This window comes from Lissotriton vulgaris, chromosome 3_1, assembly GCF_964263255.1.
Source record: "Lissotriton vulgaris chromosome 3_1, aLisVul1.2, whole genome shotgun sequence".
In the NCBI taxonomy this organism is placed as follows: Eukaryota; Metazoa; Chordata; class Amphibia; order Caudata; family Salamandridae; genus Lissotriton; species Lissotriton vulgaris.
Window position 1 is genome coordinate 1,940,958,752 of NC_141689.1, and position 16,951 is coordinate 1,940,975,702.

At 46.4% G+C, this 16,951-nt stretch overlaps 1 protein-coding gene across 2 annotated transcripts in view; it reads right to left on the reverse strand.

Moving 5' to 3' along the window:
* LOC147728656 (kynurenine/alpha-aminoadipate aminotransferase, mitochondrial-like) overlaps positions 1–16,951 on the reverse strand; it is a 486,130-nt gene that overhangs the window by 94,887 nt on the left and 374,292 nt on the right. For both annotated transcript variants that reach the window (XM_086962430.1, XM_086962432.1), the window contains exon 9: positions 11,415–11,511. In XM_086962430.1, coding sequence (XP_086818556.1) covers positions 11,415–11,511 — 97 coding nt within the window. The remainder of the gene's footprint in view (positions 1–11,414; positions 11,512–16,951) is intronic.

The following is a 16,951-nucleotide window of genomic DNA, read 5'->3' on the forward strand; positions in this document are numbered from 1 at the left end:
CTAGTCAGAGTGGCCACAGCAATGTCATCCGTGATTTGGGAAACATAAGGAGGGTCATGGAGAACATGGAGCGGACGCAGGTGCAAAGAATGGCTACTATGGCTGCACACGAGAAAACTGTAGATGGGATCTGCCATGCCCTGCAGATCCATATCATGGGAGTGATGCCACAAGACATTGCGCAGATGAATGCTGCTACTTCTACATCCGCATCTCTGCCCCTGATGTGTAACATAGTGCTGCAGACCAAACACCACCACCCACATGTGAGGCACATGAATCGTCAGAGGATAAAGATGAGGATGAATCTGCTTTAGTGGTAAGAAGAAAGCAGTAACACTTATCTCTGCCATATGGCTTGTTTCTGCTTGATTCTGCCCTCTGCATCATGCCCTGGAATAACACCTTCCACCATCCCCCGATACACTCTAGAACACTAACCTTGGACCTCGACGTGGACTGCCATATTTTGTTTGCTCAACAATGACACAGCAATCAGATTGCGGACTGGACCCTCCCCCTTCCGACTAACTTGTCAAACCCTAAAGGACACTGGCTGGCCCTCCACGGGGCAGCATTGTAAAGTGTTGTCTGCATGGACCAGTACTAAGACAGCTTCAACACTCCACTGAACGTGAACAATACATACTAATAGACACAGACGTGTCATGTCTATGATTATTAAAGTACGAAATCATGGACAAATATAGGGGTAGTGAATCCCCCTTACATCCATGTTGCTCATGCTGTGGGACTTGAGTCGCAGGGTGTATCCCTGCATGATGGTACGTATTTGACACCAAAAGAAGCCCTGTTGTCACTTGTAGGTCACAAATGACAGACTATATGTAATGATTTGGGACATATGTGAAACGCTGATGAGTGGGATTCTGTACCATTTGTGACACACAGAAATGGCATTTTGAGAACGTGACACCCTAAACAGCCTCTCTGTTACGAAGTGACACACCCACAATCTATCTTCAAATTATGAGATTGGTAGCACTACATGCTGCACTTATACTTGTTAGAGTGATGTGCTTGTACAGAGGAGTGACATGCACCCAGGGAATGTGTGTTGCAATGAATTTACTTGCACATGCTGTGCCTGTGGTCATTTTGTACTGTCACATGATTGCCAAGGACTGTGACAATGTGACGTCTTCATGTGAATGATGATGTTCCTATGGGCTATTCCTGGTGCAGCTGCAGTGGGCTGTGGTCCACCTGCCTCATCTTACTCATCATCGTCCGGTGCATCTGGCACTTGCATCCATGGGGCGTACACATATGTTGTGCAACACACAACATGCAAAGATGATCTTGCACACAATGCCTTGGCTCTACAGGAGCCTTCCACCTGTGATGTCCAGGCACCTGAAAATGACTGCAAGACGCCAAATGTGCGTTCCACGATGCCCATGGTGTGTTTGTGGGCCAATATGTACTGCCTCTGGGCCTGTGTGTTCGGGGGTTGGAGGGGTGTCATCATCCAAGGGCAGAGTGTATATCCTTGATCACCTGTGGCAGTGCAGAGAGACAGGAGTCAATAGTTGGTTCATATGATGTGTTGGCAGGCTCACTGGTTCATTGGTGTGTGATATATGTGACTTAGTGATTCCTGTTAGAGATGCACTTCTTGTAGCAAATGAGCTGCATCAATGTGTATTACGTAGCCTTACTGCTTCACCTCCCTCCCCCGAGTCTTTTTACTAGTGTGCGCAGCACAGTTGCATCACTTGCACTCCTTTGGCACACCATTGTCATGCCTGTCTGCGCATGTCCACAAGCCTGACAACAGCACTGTGATGATGTGCGTTGAAGGTGGGTGGCCACGTGTGTGTAGGCCTATGGTAAAGATAGGGCGGACGCAGATGTAGACTTCATGGCTGGCTGAACATGAGATGCAGTTGAGGGTAGACCTTTGGCTTATGCTGCGGTAACAGTGACACACACAACAGTTGGCATGCATGATCCTGTGACACGAGTGGGCTTGCGCTCCCTCATTTACCCCTTCGACCAAGCCCGCACCCCGGGTGCATTCTACATTGCAACATTGTCTTCTGCCGGACGGGTGGCGCCAACACTACAACAGAGACCCATGCATTAGTTACTTCCTTGGCAAGGCCAAAACTTAACCACGCCCAGAACCCCAGGTTGATGAACCACACACCTACGCTGGGCTGGCATACACCAGACCACTCCGCTTACACATACATGGAGGTACGACACAGCTACATGTCCCAGGTCTACCCCAATGCCTGAGTGACATGGTTGCGTCCGCTGTACACAGCTGATTTTTATGTTGTTGGGCCCGGGGCCCTCATGCATACATTATGACCACACAGACACACTTAGATAGTTTGTGGAACTGGCTAAGTGCGCCCGGCCTCTTTTATTGCCAGGGTCACATGTCCAGTGATGCCTGGATGTGGGGTGAGTGTAGGCCATAACACAAAGGATCTCAAAGGAGATTTCATAATTGTCAACTTGAGAGACCCCTGGGTTGTTGATCACATCGCAGGGTACCAAGATTTGCCAGAATAGGAGATATTCAATCCCTGGGTCTAGATTATTTCTACCCCCATGCGACTTTTCGCATGCCACAACCACTACAGAATTTTGGAAGGGTCAGACACTTCGGCATCAATGGCTTGGATTGGTTACCGTTAAGTAACAGATTCAACCCTCTTATGGGTCTGGAGGGGGTGTACTGACATTGGAACATTTCCTTCTTTGGTAGTGGGACTGTAGATAGGGATAGGGAAAGGGTTGCTAGTCCAAGGAGGATTAACAGAGACAAACTAGCTGGAACTGGGGCACAGCTGGGTAGCGATGTACACCCATATTTAGATCTGATGACTACCCCCCCAGAAATGGCCAGGGGAGGAAGAGTTTCTGTTGGAAAAATAGAAAGGAAGCCCCCGCCATAGAGAACACTAATATTATAGTAACTCATGGTGGGAAAATTATCACGAGACAGGTTGATCTTGTTCCTCTGGCTACAGACACCAGACTACCAGTTGCCCCCCTGAGTGAGAGTAACGCAATCCAGCCGAACATACCACCAATTTTGGGGATAGCGGATAGTCTGGCGATGGTGCCCCCTTTCCGTTTGATTTCATGGAACATAGCTGGACTCTCCCGGAGGCTAGAGGACCCGGTATGGTTAAAATTTATGGAATGCTTTGAGATAATTTGTCTCCAGGAGACCTGGAGTAGAGGGGATCATGGCTTGGACGGATATCAAACTTTTAATGTGCATGCTGAACCGTCGCAAGCTGGAAGAGCTAAGGGTGGTCTAATTACTGCCATTTCTGTGAAATACAATATGATCAAAACTGCCACACTGGTGGAATCCACGTGGTACCAATTGCTTTTGATTAAGAATTTATTCTCAGTACCTCTCCTCCTAATCAATTGGTATTATAACATATTTGATACCCATACTACTTTGGTTATCGAAAAATTAAATGATGCAATAGCAAAGGTAACAAACACAATATTCCTTCTTTTTATTATGTGGGTCGGTGATTTTAACTGTACTTTGTGTAAACTTAGTGGCACCAGAGTCTGTGGTTTGGTTGATCTAAGCGATAATTCATTGGCGCATTTCAACCATTCAAAACAAGGGAAAGCCTCAAATAATATTATCTTGACCAACGATCTTTGTGTCCTGGACATGTCCAAAATGTCCGGAATTCCGGCCATACCCACTTTCCAGGGTTCAGGGGGCCAGATGAGTGTCATTGACTTTATCATGGTCTCCAGAAGGTAAATCCATCTTGTTAATGATTTTCAGATTGAAGCAAACCCCATAAGTGATCACAATCCTCTAATTTTAAGTCTGAGCACTGCCCTTAAGAGAGTACAGCCCCCTTTTCAGCCAATTGAATTTAGCAGGAACCAGGGGTTAACCTTAAAGTGGGATAAGATAGATGCAAGTCAATTAGAGGTGGAGATTTTTAAATCAAATAAAGCAAATATAGATGCTTGCCTAACTCCTACTAATTTGCCGGAAGTAATAATTAAGAACTTTGAGGCCCTTCTAGGTAATGTGGCATCCCACCTTTCAAAAACTATGAGCAAAAAGGAATAAAATGGCTGCAAATGGTTTGATGCAGAATGTTCTAGAGCACAAACCAAACTTACAAAGGCTCTACACCAAGTTCCAAGGGATAGTGAGCTGGTCAGAAAATCAAGGAAAATGTACAGAGACGCTATTGCAAAGAGGAAAAAAGTTTTAAAGGAAAAGGCCTGGGATGATCTAGGGAAAGCTTCAGAACTTAAGGATAGTCGGCTCTTTTGGGATGTAATAAGCCGCCCATTTTTAAGCTGTGATGAAAAGAAGAATATGTTGGTGCAGATACCAGGGGATACCTGGGAAGCACACTATGGAAAATCCAAAAGGGGTGATCCTACAAATAGGCTATGAAGGGGATGCTGATATTAACTTGGAATCAGCTCATATGTTTAGTCTTTCACTGATTCCCTCAGAGGTAGAGGGCGCTTTGAGAAAAGGTACCCCCCTGAAAGCCCCAGGGCCGGATCTAGTCCCTTTGGATCTTTTTAAGTATAATATTGAGGTCTGGGCACCACTTCTATTACAACTATTCAGAGCAGTGGTAGTAGGGCGTATCCCACTCTCCTGGCAAGAGGCGGTAGTAGTACCGATATTTAAAAAGGGGGATAAAAGTGACCCCTGCTGCTACAGACCAATATCGTTAATAGACGCATCCTGTAAGTTAATGGGAAGGGTGATATTGGCTCGGCTGGAAACCTGGGCGGAATCAAAAGGTTTAATTGTGGATTCCCAGTATGTTTTTAGGAGGGTAAAGGGTGCACTGAGCAGTGCCTTAACTTGGCATTAATTATGGGCAAGTACATGAAGGCCAAACGTGGTTATATCCACTTGGCTTTCATGGACTTGTCCAGTGCCTTTGATACGGTATGTAGAGACAAATTGTGGTCGATAATGGAGTCTATGGGATTTGAAGAACCGCTGGTTACTCTCCTCCGTAGACTGCATGCGGCCACATCAGTGCGGATCCGATTCGGCCCAGGCAGGGAGAAGACAAATCCCATTCCATCGACCGAAGGTGTCCGCCAGGGATGTATTTTGGCGCCTTTTTTATTTCTGGTGTACACCAACGGTCTTGAAGGCTTCTTGTTGGAAAGTGGTGCAGATTTCCCTCAGGCAAATGGTAAATGGATACCGATGGTATCTTATGCAGGTAACACGGTTCTAATGACCCTAACAGCCAATAGCATGCAAACCTGTTTGAATGCTTTTGAAGCTTTTATGCAAGGTTTAGATCTAAGGGTCAACTTCACAAAGTCTTTTGCAATGGTCTGTGGACCGAAAGGTGCTAAAACTCGAAAGCTTATTGTGAAGGACTCAACCATTGTGAAAGTTGATAGTTTTAACTACCTAGGGAATTTATTCAATAAAACCCTGAGTTGGGATCATTTAAACACAGCTCGTGTCCAAAAGACCACGCAATCTATAGAGGTCCTCTTCCGCTTCTCAAGCAAGTTGGGTCAGAAGCCGATTACAGAATTAAAAACTTTGTATAAAGCTAAATGCCTCACTGTTGCAATATATGGCGCGGGTGTTTGGGGGACACAGAACCCCAATACAATACAAATTATGGAAAATAAATTTATAAAGCGCCTCCTATCTGTCCCACCGGGCACTTCTAACATCTTTTGTCATGCCGAGGTGGGCCTTGAATTTGTGGGTGACATTATCCGTGTCTCCCCTCTGTTGCTTTGGAGTAAGGTATGGAGCTCCGAAGAACTGAATCTTACAAAGGAAATTTTACAGGCTGTATTAAGCTTGACTATCCTGCGAAGATCCCATGTTTAGCATATGTTTAGCGTATGTCAGGGATACTTTCCACAGGCTAGGTATGGGAGACATCTACCTAAATCCTGAAGCTGTTGGCAAAGAGACCAAATTAAAAATAAAAGAGGCATTTCGCAATAGATTGGGTATGTTGCGAAATAGTGAGAGTGTGATAAATGAAGGGGGTAGGCTGCAGCAACAACCTTACCCATCATACATTATGCATAGCCAATGGCGTTTTTATCTGACTAGGTTCCGCCTTGAGACACTGCATTTCCTTTTTGCTTTTCCTAAGCAGGCGGGGTGGTGTGAGAGACTACCTCCTTGCCCCTGTAATAACAAAGTATCACAAAATACCTTGCACCTTATTCTTTTCTGTAATTTGTACAAAGATCCAAGAAATCGATTTATTAAGCCTGTTTTGTTAACTCTTGGATCTCGCTGCTATGAGGATGGATTTGAATATTTAGTGTCCTTATCAACTCCAGCTATATGTAGTGCTGTGCTTAGTTTTATCAGACTAGCGCTTAAAATTAGAAATCGATATTGATCAGCATTATGCACAGAGTTAGTGACACCAGAGCAGTTGTTGGTAATGTTTGATCACCTCCATAACGATGAGGGGTCCAATGGTGAATCTGATTTGACTTTGCTCATCAGGACTAGGAATTGCTCTGAGGTAATGGGTTAAACTTCCTGTAAAAGAGCCAAGTGGTTAGAGGCTGAGGAAGCGTTAGTGGGAATTTCTGCCTGTGTAAAGCAGCTGGATATGTTGTGATAAATTTTAGAAATGTTTCCGCCAAGTGATCTGTGAGGGGATCGCACAGAGACAGGGATGCTGGGATGGAAGAGGTGCAGGCAGTAGGTTTGGTAAACTCTTTTAAAACCTTGTATAATTCATTGGTCGAGTACCCAGCATTGTTAATCCTTTTTACTATATGTGACCTCCATGATTCCTTAATGTTTTTGTGGTAGGTAACTAATGGCAGTTTATAGGCAGTTTTATAGGAGGGTGGTTTTGTAATGCACCATCTCCTTTCAACTTTTCTTCATGCAATTTTTCCTCTTTAAGAACTTCTGAATACCAGGGGGAAAGGGCTTTTTTTGACTTTGGACAGCTTAGTTTGGCCAGAGCAATGTTATCTAAAGTCTGCGAAAAGGAGCTCTCAAAGTCTTCCGGGGTGAAGTTAATGTCTGAGTGCGTTGTGGAGGGGTGGGTGAGAAAGAAGGGAATGAAAGAAGGAAGCAAAACCTTCCTCCCAGGCGTAATCATTCTGGGGCCATCCACCTTGTGGTCAGTCAGTTTCCCTATGTGTATCTAGAAGTTAAGGAAAAAAGAATCCGTCCAGAACAGTGGAATTGACAATCTACCTGTAGATTAGTCGAGTTAGTAAAAATAAGGTCCAAAGTATGACCCGCTATGTGAGTGGGGGCAGATACCTTTTGATACAGTCTAGTGACTAGAAATCTGAAAGCAGAAGTAAGTTTTCTGGATCGGTGCACCAGCTGCATGCGTTCGCTGCAAATCCGTGCCTGGAAGCATCTTATGTAGCCCACAGGCCAGAAAGAATACATTGCCAACAGTGCTTTAAAATGGTGGTTGCAGTAGTCTTTAAAGTGTTCTCTTGGTTCCCTCTGCCCAAATGCATAAGCAAGGGCAGACCGGGGAACCCTAAGGCTAAAGTGCAAAATGTGCCTAAATCAATGCTGGCAGAGAAACTGATGGAGTGGATGTGGTAGTACCGGGTAAAGTGGTCAGAGTAATATGCAAAGCAAGCAACTCAGTTTTTAAAAACAAATGTTAAAAGAATCAAAGTATTCCACATTAAGAAAATAAGCCATCTGTTTAGCGCTGCGTGTCCGCACCTCCAAGCATCTTATGAAGCTCATGGGTCCAGAAGAGTAAACTAAAATTGTGATCACAGTAGTCTGTAAAGTGTTCTGTTGATGCATGAGGTATAAGTGATGGGTACAAGTGAAGGACAAGAATAACACCTGTTGTGAAGACAAGAATGTGGGTGTTTACAAGGAAGGACAAGCACTGTTAGATGTGGCCAATAAAAGAATATAAAATCAAGTTTCTGATGAGTCATTTTCAGATAGCAAGAACACCTATCCTCATTGTGGCTGTGTCTTTGGTTAGTATTGGGGAGATGAATATTCTAGCACCATTCCATATGCCTGATTTTACTTTCCTCATGTGTGCTAGAATATTTTAAAAATGTTGATGTCTCAGAGACTTAAAGATTAAAGGTCTAATTCTTTACATTTCGTTGCTCTCCCTCTCCCCCATCTGCAGGCCACCCTACATTTGGCCACAGGTTTCAATTACGTTGGTTGTTGATAGAGCACGATCCTCACAGTCTTTGTACAAGATAAAAATGCTGAGGTTATTCCTTCTGTTCTAGTTCTCCAGGTCAGCAATTTCACATTAAAGGCAAAACAACATATTAGAGTATTTCTGCAAGCATGCATTTTGTGTGAAGATTGTTATGGACCTAAGTTGCATTAATCCTGTCCCCAGTGTTGGTGATCTTAATATTGAGGTTGTCGTGTGTTTTCTGGATGGCCCATTTAGTTTTCCCTCTTTTGGCCAAGCTGTGCGCTTTGTAGGCCTCATTTTCTTTTGCACATGCTACTATATAAACATGCTTGCTCTGTGCCATATTGTACTTTCAAAAGGGACCTGCATATTTTTTCGTTTTCTGTTATTTTCCTGAGATTTAGTCTGAACACCATAGACAAAGTCAAACAACAATGTCCCTTGCTTTTATGACTGAGCAGGCACTACCACCTAGAAATAGCAAGAAAATGCAGCTGTTGTTTATGTGCACACATATACTGTCATATAGATGACTACTGGAGCTAAAAAAACAACACATGGAATGAGTTTTGAGACCAGAACACTGCCTCTGCTGAGATGTCGAACGTCCATCAGTGTATGCTAAGTTACTGGGCCCCCCATTAATCCCAAAGATCATTGATATATAATCATTTAGCTTCAGCAGCAGGGGAGGGGGTTTCGGTTTTTTTGTTCCATAAACTGACTGGGCATTTCATGGTATAGGGTTTATTAACCATGCAAACGGTATTTTTAGTAGGCATTTGTTTTCAAATTGTGACATGTATACTGCCTTTCAAAGCACAATAGTTTAATAAATAAACTTCCTTTGTGTCTCCTGGTTATCTTATAGTGGACAAGTTTGAGTGAGAGAGCCAAAGGGTGTGTCCTCTTTTCGCAATCTCTGACTGTTTTGTTATGGGGTGCCAATTTACTTGTTTCTCTGGCAGTGGTGGCTGCTCCCGGAAAGCAGGAGTGGGGTGGGCGTTTAAAAAATAATCACTTACCGCCCGGCCAACTGGCCGACAGCAGCCTCTCCTCTGTCCTATCCGTCCTTTTCCTTCTGTCGAAGCAGGAGGCGCCCAGGCTCCCCTAAGCCAATGCAACATTGTGATTCGTCTGAGTGCTGTGGTTCGGCACTCAGACAGACAGGGACTGGGAGCCTCGACATGCTCTCTACCAGGCTGTACAATACAGCCGATGGAGAACATGCAAAGTGTGCATGGCTGTTTAAATGCCTCAAGACGGCCTGCCAAGAAGTCATGCGCACTTAGAGAGTGCCGTCTCTCCTTCCCCCTGCTCTGCCGAGCCCAGCCCTGCAGCACAAAACTGCCTCAGCAGGTAAAAAAAATGATAATAGCGTGTTAGTATCATTTTAGTTTTCCTTTTTTTTCAGAGCTGAAAGGCAGTGGGGCAACACTCCTCTGCCTTAGCAGAGAAGATGCCCCTTTTCTCTGGTAAGGTTAGGAGAGCAAGCGAGGCACTATAGCTAGTTGGACTTGTACTCATAGATACTGAGGTGGTATGTTGACGCAGTCCCAATGTACTGATGTTCTATGGTTCCAACCATAGTTCTGTTCCAAAGCGGAATATATGCAAAAAGGTCTCCCTGATTCCAGCAACTTCCACCTGCAGCAAGATCAGGTTAGTTTTAGTTTTTTGGGCACTGTCATGCACTTTTTTCAGTTTCTTTAATATCAGCTCCAATGTGGAAGAATGTTCTGCCTTTTATGAAACAGATGAGTCCTGTATTTGGGATTCTCGTTTCTCTCTTTCCAGGTTACCTTTCACATAATCTTATTTGTGTTCTTTGTGATCTCTGTGATCTTTAAGGCTTGCCATAATGAAGAGGAGCAGAGTACCAATGTAGAGCAAGAACTACATTAAGGCGATACTTGGTGATGGTAATTAGCTTTGAAGTGACATAGGTAATTCTAGGATATAGCAAGATGTACACAACAACAATATTAATCAGATGTCAAGTCATTATATGTGGTGAGCAAATAAAGGCAGGATTACCATCATCCGACAAGCGACAGTTGTTTCAAACCCACACCTTATCTTTATGCCATGATTGTGCAGCATATCAGCACAGATGTTGGGGACCAAAGAAGCCCTCAAGCCACAGAGATACCAGCAAGGTCCTGATGTTGTAGGACTCCTCTACAATCCAGCAGGATCAATAGATCTTCAAATCCAGGAGTACTGCACAGAACTAAGTACTTACAGGTCAGCCATGACTATTTATAATTATTTTTGCAAAGGCATTCACATGAAGGTGGATAAGTTATTCGTGCTTCACCCAGTGTGCACTGGAGCGTCTTCTGATGGAGCTCCGGCAGAGATATTCTGGTTCTGGGGCGCTGCTTGGGTATGCAAAGTAGAGGTCTGTATAAGTTGGTGAGAGTGCTACTTCTCTATGCGCCTCTGAAGATGGTTCAGGCGTCTAGTGAAAGGGCCGACCTTGGGTGCAGGGGTTGTGGTCAGAGACAGATGATTAAACCTTTACCCACTAGTCACCATGTCTGCGCCGCTTTCTTCACGACACAAATATCACCTCTGCTCTAACATAGGGCGAAATCCCATCACATTGGCCTTCCTAAACGTGAATCCAAGCATGCACACACTGCTATCAGGCCCGGACTGGCCGTTGCGGGCACCGGGCAATCCCCCGGTGGGCCGCATGGTTGGGGGCTGGTTTTGGGCCCCTGGGGGCCGTTTTTGTTACAGGGACGTTATGCTGCAAAAACGGCCCCGTAACAAAAACGGCTGAAAACCGGCCCTGACACAGAGCGCGGTCGTGCCCCCCCCCACTTCCTACCCCCCTCGGGAGGGGGAGAGGGGGGCCGGGCGAGCACTTTGCCAGTGCTGCTTCTGGTTCCCAGTCCGGCCCTGACTGCTATGGTTGTTTTCCAGCAAATTCAGACAGAAATAAAGTTGAAGTTAGATGGACTGAGAGAACTGTGAGCTGGCCGGAGCTCAGATGGGAGCCGCCATATTACTAGGGATTTAAGCCACACCGTTCTCCACAGTAAATAGATTTTGACACATTTCACAGTTTATGGAGATGTTTAAATATGAACAAATGTTACAATGATGAAGTGTGTAAAGGATTTGAATTTTTCAACCAAATTTAATCACGTTAGAAAATGTTATTGACAAATTTCGAAATCACTTAAACCATTACATTACCATTTCTGATGAAAATAATAAAATAATACTCACCTGTGTGAATGCGCTGACATGCATCGTCGAACTCTCCACGTGCAGAATTACTTTTTGAATCAGAGGTTTCGGACCAGTTAGAAAGCCTATCCTTAAACTGAAGGAGGAATTATTATTTGCAATATTGTAAAAAAATGAATTCTACATTTTAGTTTCAGCTTTGTTGTTAATTTATGTCTGGCCATTACATTTCAATACTTTTATTAATTTGATTACATTCACGTTAGTAGGTAAATGAGATCTCTATTGGGAAGTGGCTCTACAAATAATCCTATATGTTATATTGCAGGTTCAGGAAAATGAGCTGAAATTGATCAGATTAATTCATTAATTATATTTGTATCATATTTTTGTGGTCGACATGCCCTGTTAGACACGTGTGCAATGCTGAAATATTTGTATATCCAGAACTTGTTTTAATATATATACTTGGGGTGCGTCAGCTGTACATTTCTTGATTCGAGGGGGCAGCAAGCCCCTTGCACCACTTTTGCGTCATTTTTCCCATGTTAAAAATGATGCAAATGTGGCCCAAGGGGCTTGTGAATCTGCCCTGAGCTGTTTACCGCAAAAAACACAGTTGATGGACAGAATGCAGAACAATGTCTTACATTCACCCCAGTACAAAGATCTGGGCCTAAATCCATCGTTTATTTGCACTCCACACCACCCTAGGTCAGACAATGACTACATGCTAATCAGCCTTGACCCTGTGCCTCATGGGAACAGTCCAGCCCGAACTACCAAGCCATTTCTTTCCTAGACCGGAATCAAGCATCCATGGACCGGTTTCTGGCTATCAGCCTTCTTCAGCCTGGATAGCTTGACTCCAGTGATGTGGAGAGCCTGGGACTCACGTCTGAGCATACCCAGCCCACTCGGGGTGAAAATTGCAAAAAACACAGTTGATGGACAGAATGCAGAACAATGTCTTACATTCACCCCAGTACAAAGATCTGGGCCTAAATCCATTGATCTTTTGCACTCCACACCACCATAGGTCAGACAATGGCTATATGCAAATCAGCCTTGACCCTGTGCCTCCTGGGAACAGTCCAGCCCGAACTACCAAGCCATGTCTCTCCTAGACTGGAATCAAGCATCCAAGGACCGGTTTCTAGCTATCAGCCTTCTTCAGCCTGGATAGCTTGACTCGAGTGACGTGGAGAGCCTGGGACTCACGTCTGAGCATACCCAGCCCACTCGGGGTGAAAATTGCAAAAAACACAGTTGATGGACAGAATGCAGAACAATGTCTTACATTCACCCCAGTACAAAGATCTGGGCCTAAATCCATCGTTTTTTTGCAGACCACACCACCCTAGGTCAGACAATGGCTATATGCAAATCAGCCTTGACCCTGTGCCTCATGGGAACAGTCCAGCCCGAACTACCAAGCCATGTCTTTCCTAGACCGGAATCAAGCATCCAAGGACCGGTTTCTGCCTATCAGCCTTCTTCAGCCTTGATAGCTTGACTCCAGTGATGTGGAGAGCCTGGGACTCACGTCTGAGCATACCCAGCCCACTCGGGGTGAAAAGTTGCTCACTCTGCCACTGGATTCAAGCAAGCCGGGCTGAAGACAGCTGGAATGTCAGAAACCGGTCCTCGGAAGCTTGTTTCCGGTCCAGGGAAGACATGGCTTGGCAGTTCGGGCTGGACTGTTTCCATGAGGCACAGGGTCAGACTGATTTGCATATAGCCATGTCTGAACTGGGGTGGCAGAGTGGGCTAAAGAACGGTGATGGATGTGAGTGTTTGATTGATTCAGATGCTCCGTCCATCACCACCCGTTTTTGTACCGCTTTTGGCCCCCATAAGTGTGGCAGGGTATGCTAAGACGTGAGTCCCTTGCTCACTTTGCCACTGGATTCAAGCAAGCCGGGCTGAAGACGGCTGGAATGCCAGAAACCGGTCCTGGGAAGCTTGTTTCCGGTCCACGGAAGACATGGCTTGGCAGTTCGGGCTGGACTGTTCCCATGAGGCACAGGGTCAGACTGATTTGCATATAGCCATGTCTGAACTGGGCCGGCAGAGTGGGCTAAAGAACGGTGATGGATGTGACTGTTTGATTGATTCAGATGCTCCGTCCATCACCACCCCCTTTTGTACCGCTATTGGCTGCCATAAGTGTGGCAGGGCATGCTCAGACGTGAGTCCCTTGCTCACTTTGCCACTGGATTCAAGCAAGCCGGGCTGAAGACGGCTAGAATGACAGAAACCGGTCCTCGGAAGCTTGTTTCCGGATCAGGGAAGATATGGCTTGGCAGTTCGGGCTGGACTGTTCCCATGAGGCATAGGGTCAGACTGATTTGCATATAGCCATGTTTGAACTGGGGTGGCAGAGTGGGCTAAAGAACGGTGATGGATGTGATTGTTTGATTGATTCAGATGCTCCGTCCATCACCACCCCCTTTTGTACCGCTTTTGGCCGCCATAAGTGTGGCAGGGTATGCTCAGACGTGAGTCCCTTGCTCACTTTGCCACTGGATTCAAGCAAGCCGGGCTGAAGACGGCTGGAATGCCAGAAACCGGTCCTCGGAAGCTTGTTTCCGGTCCACGGAAGACATGGCTTGGCAGTTCGGGCTGGACTTTTCCCATGAGGCACAGGGTCAGACTGATTTGCATATAGCCATGTCTGAACTGGGCCGGCAGAGTGGGCTAAAGAACGGTGATGGATGTGAGTGTTTGATTGATTCAGATGCTCCGTCCATCACCACCCCCTTTTGTACCGCTTTTGGCCGCCATAAGTGTGGCAGGGCATGCTCAGACGTGAGTCCCTTGCTCACTTTGCCACTGGATTCAAGCAAGCCGGGCTGAAGACGGCTAGAATGACAGAAACCGGTCCTCGGAAGCTTGTTTCCGGTCCAGGGAAGATATGGCTTGGCAGTTCGGGCTGGACTGTTCCCATGAGGCATAGAGTCAGACTGATTTGCATATAGCCATGTCTGAACTGGGGTGGCAGAGTGGGCTAAAGAATGGTGATGGATGTGAGTGTTTGTTTGATTCAGATGCTCTGTCCATCACCACCCACTTTTGTACCGCTTTTGGCCGCCATAAGTGTGGCAGGGTATGCTCAGACGTGAGTCCCTTGCTCACTTTGCCACTGGATTCAAGCAAGCCGGGCTGAAGACGGATGGAATGCCAGAAACCGGTCCTCGGAAGCTTGTTTCCGGTCCAGGGAAGACATGGCTTGGCAGTTCGGGGTGGACTGTTCCCATGAGGCACAGGGTCAGACTGATTTGCATATAGCCATGTCTGAACTGGGGTGGCAGAGTGGGCTAAAGAATGGTGATGGATGTTAGTGTTTGATTGATTCAGATGCTCCGTCCATCACCACCCCCTTTTGTACCACTTTTGGCCGCCATAAGTGTGGCAGGGTATGCTCAGACGTGAGTCCCTTGCTCACTTTGCCACTGGATTCAAGCAAGCCGGGCTAAAGACGGCTGGAATGCCAGAAACCAGTCCTCAGAAGCTTGTTTCCGTTCCAGGGAAGACATGGCTTGGCAGTTCGGGCTGGACTGTTCCTATGAGGCACAGGGTCAGACTTATTTGCATATAGCCATGTCTGAACTGGGGTGGCAGAGTGGGCTAAAGAACGGTGATGGATGTGAGTGTTCGATTGATTCAGATGCTCTGTCCATCACCACCCCCTTTTGTACCGCTTTTGGCTGCCATAAGTGAGGCAGGGTATGCTCAGACGTGAGTCCCTTGCTCACTTTGCCACTAGATTCAGGCAAGCCGGGCTGAAGACGGCTGGAATGCCAGAAACCGGTCCTCGGAAGCTTGTTTCCGGTCCAGGGAAGACATGGCTTGGCAGTTCGGGCTGGATTGTTCCCATGAGGCACAGGGTCAGACTGATTTGCATATAGCCATGTCTGAACTGGGGTGGCAGAGTGGGCTAAAGAACGGTGATGGATGTGAGTGTTTGATTGATTCAGATGCTCCGTCCATCACCACCACATTTTGTACCGCTTTTGGCCACCATAAGTGTGGCAGGGTATGCTCAGACATGAGTCCCTTGCTCACTTTGCCACTGGATTCAAGCAAGCCGGGCTGAAGACGGCTGGCATGCCAGAAACCGGTCCTCGGAAGCTTGTTTCCGGTCCAGGGAAGACATGGCTTGGCAGTTCGGGCTGGACTGTTCCCATGAGGCACAGGGTCAGACTGATTTGCATATAGCCATGTCCGAACTGGGGTGGCAGAGTGGACTAAAGAACAGTGATGGATGTGAGTGTTTGATTGATTCAGATGCTCCGTCCATCTCCACCCCCTTTTGTACCGCTGAGCTGTTTACCAGCACTCAAGTTGCACCTTATCTCTCTCTTACTTTTTATTACTGGTTGTCTATTGGATTCACAATGTGAGGTCACCAGCTTTTGCCATTATCGGCAGTGCATCTTGATGCTGGTGCGCGTCGGTGCACCGGTTATTTCCAATTATTTCATATTTGGTATTTTCTTGTCCTATCCATTTGTGCCTTCTGCAAGTATCCTGGATTTCATGACTGTGAATGGCTTTGTTTTTGGGCTTTGAGTATTCCTACCAGACAGTGAAACAAAAGGGGCTTAGGGGTGTAGAGAGTGGGCCATCCTGCCCGGATTGCTGAGTAGACTATGACTTGCCCCACTTACAAATAAAAGAGCTTGTCTCTAGCACACACAAAGGACCATTTCAGCCTTGAAAATGGAAGGAAAGAACATTCCAGAACCAGATGTTGAAGTAGCACATGATGTCCCCCCCCAAACAAAGGCTGGCACAATGTAAAAATATTGGGCCTCCTGAGCTATGTAAATGTAAATGTATTTGAGCTTATATAGCGCACAGCTACCCACAAAGGGTTTCCCGGCGCTTGCTTAGGGAACCCGTCCTGGTATTCCCCTGTGAGATAACCCCGGCAGGGTATCCACAAGGTGAAAGCCAGGCATCCCGCCGCGAGGGGCCGTTGTGGAGATTAAGCAAGCTATTGCCCAGAGTCGCAGAGTGTGAACCTGTGAGTTGAGAAGGCACCGGAGCGAGAATGATCGAGTCCGTGGAATTTTTTGAGCCCAAGACCCGCCGAGGCGGGGAATTGAACCCTGGTCCAGGGCCGATCTCAGCTTCTGGGTCTGCCGCCTCTAACCCCTGAGCCACACTTCTCCACTCTACTCTTCAGCTTGCTCCTGGACTTGTGGACATTGTAGAAAAAGGATTGCTCTTGCCCCAGAGGAATGCACTGCTTCCACCAGAGGATTGTCCTAATGCTTGAGTACTGCCCTGCTCTTTGGGTAGGTAGAATCAACCTGCTCCCTTCATCCTAGGCTAACCTGAGTGACACAAAGGGTCAGTTGGCTGACCTCTTGTCTGAGCTACAGGGACAGAACCAGCTCCAGAGGCCTTCCTGCAACTGCTCATTTTAACCTGCTCACTGGACTTGCCTGATCCCCAAGAGGTGCTTCCCCAGGTCCACTCCTGGGCCCTTCGTTGACATCAATTGAGCTTCTCCTGAGAAGAAAGGTGACATCCTGATGTTTTGTGCCCTTTGTGGCTGCGAACGG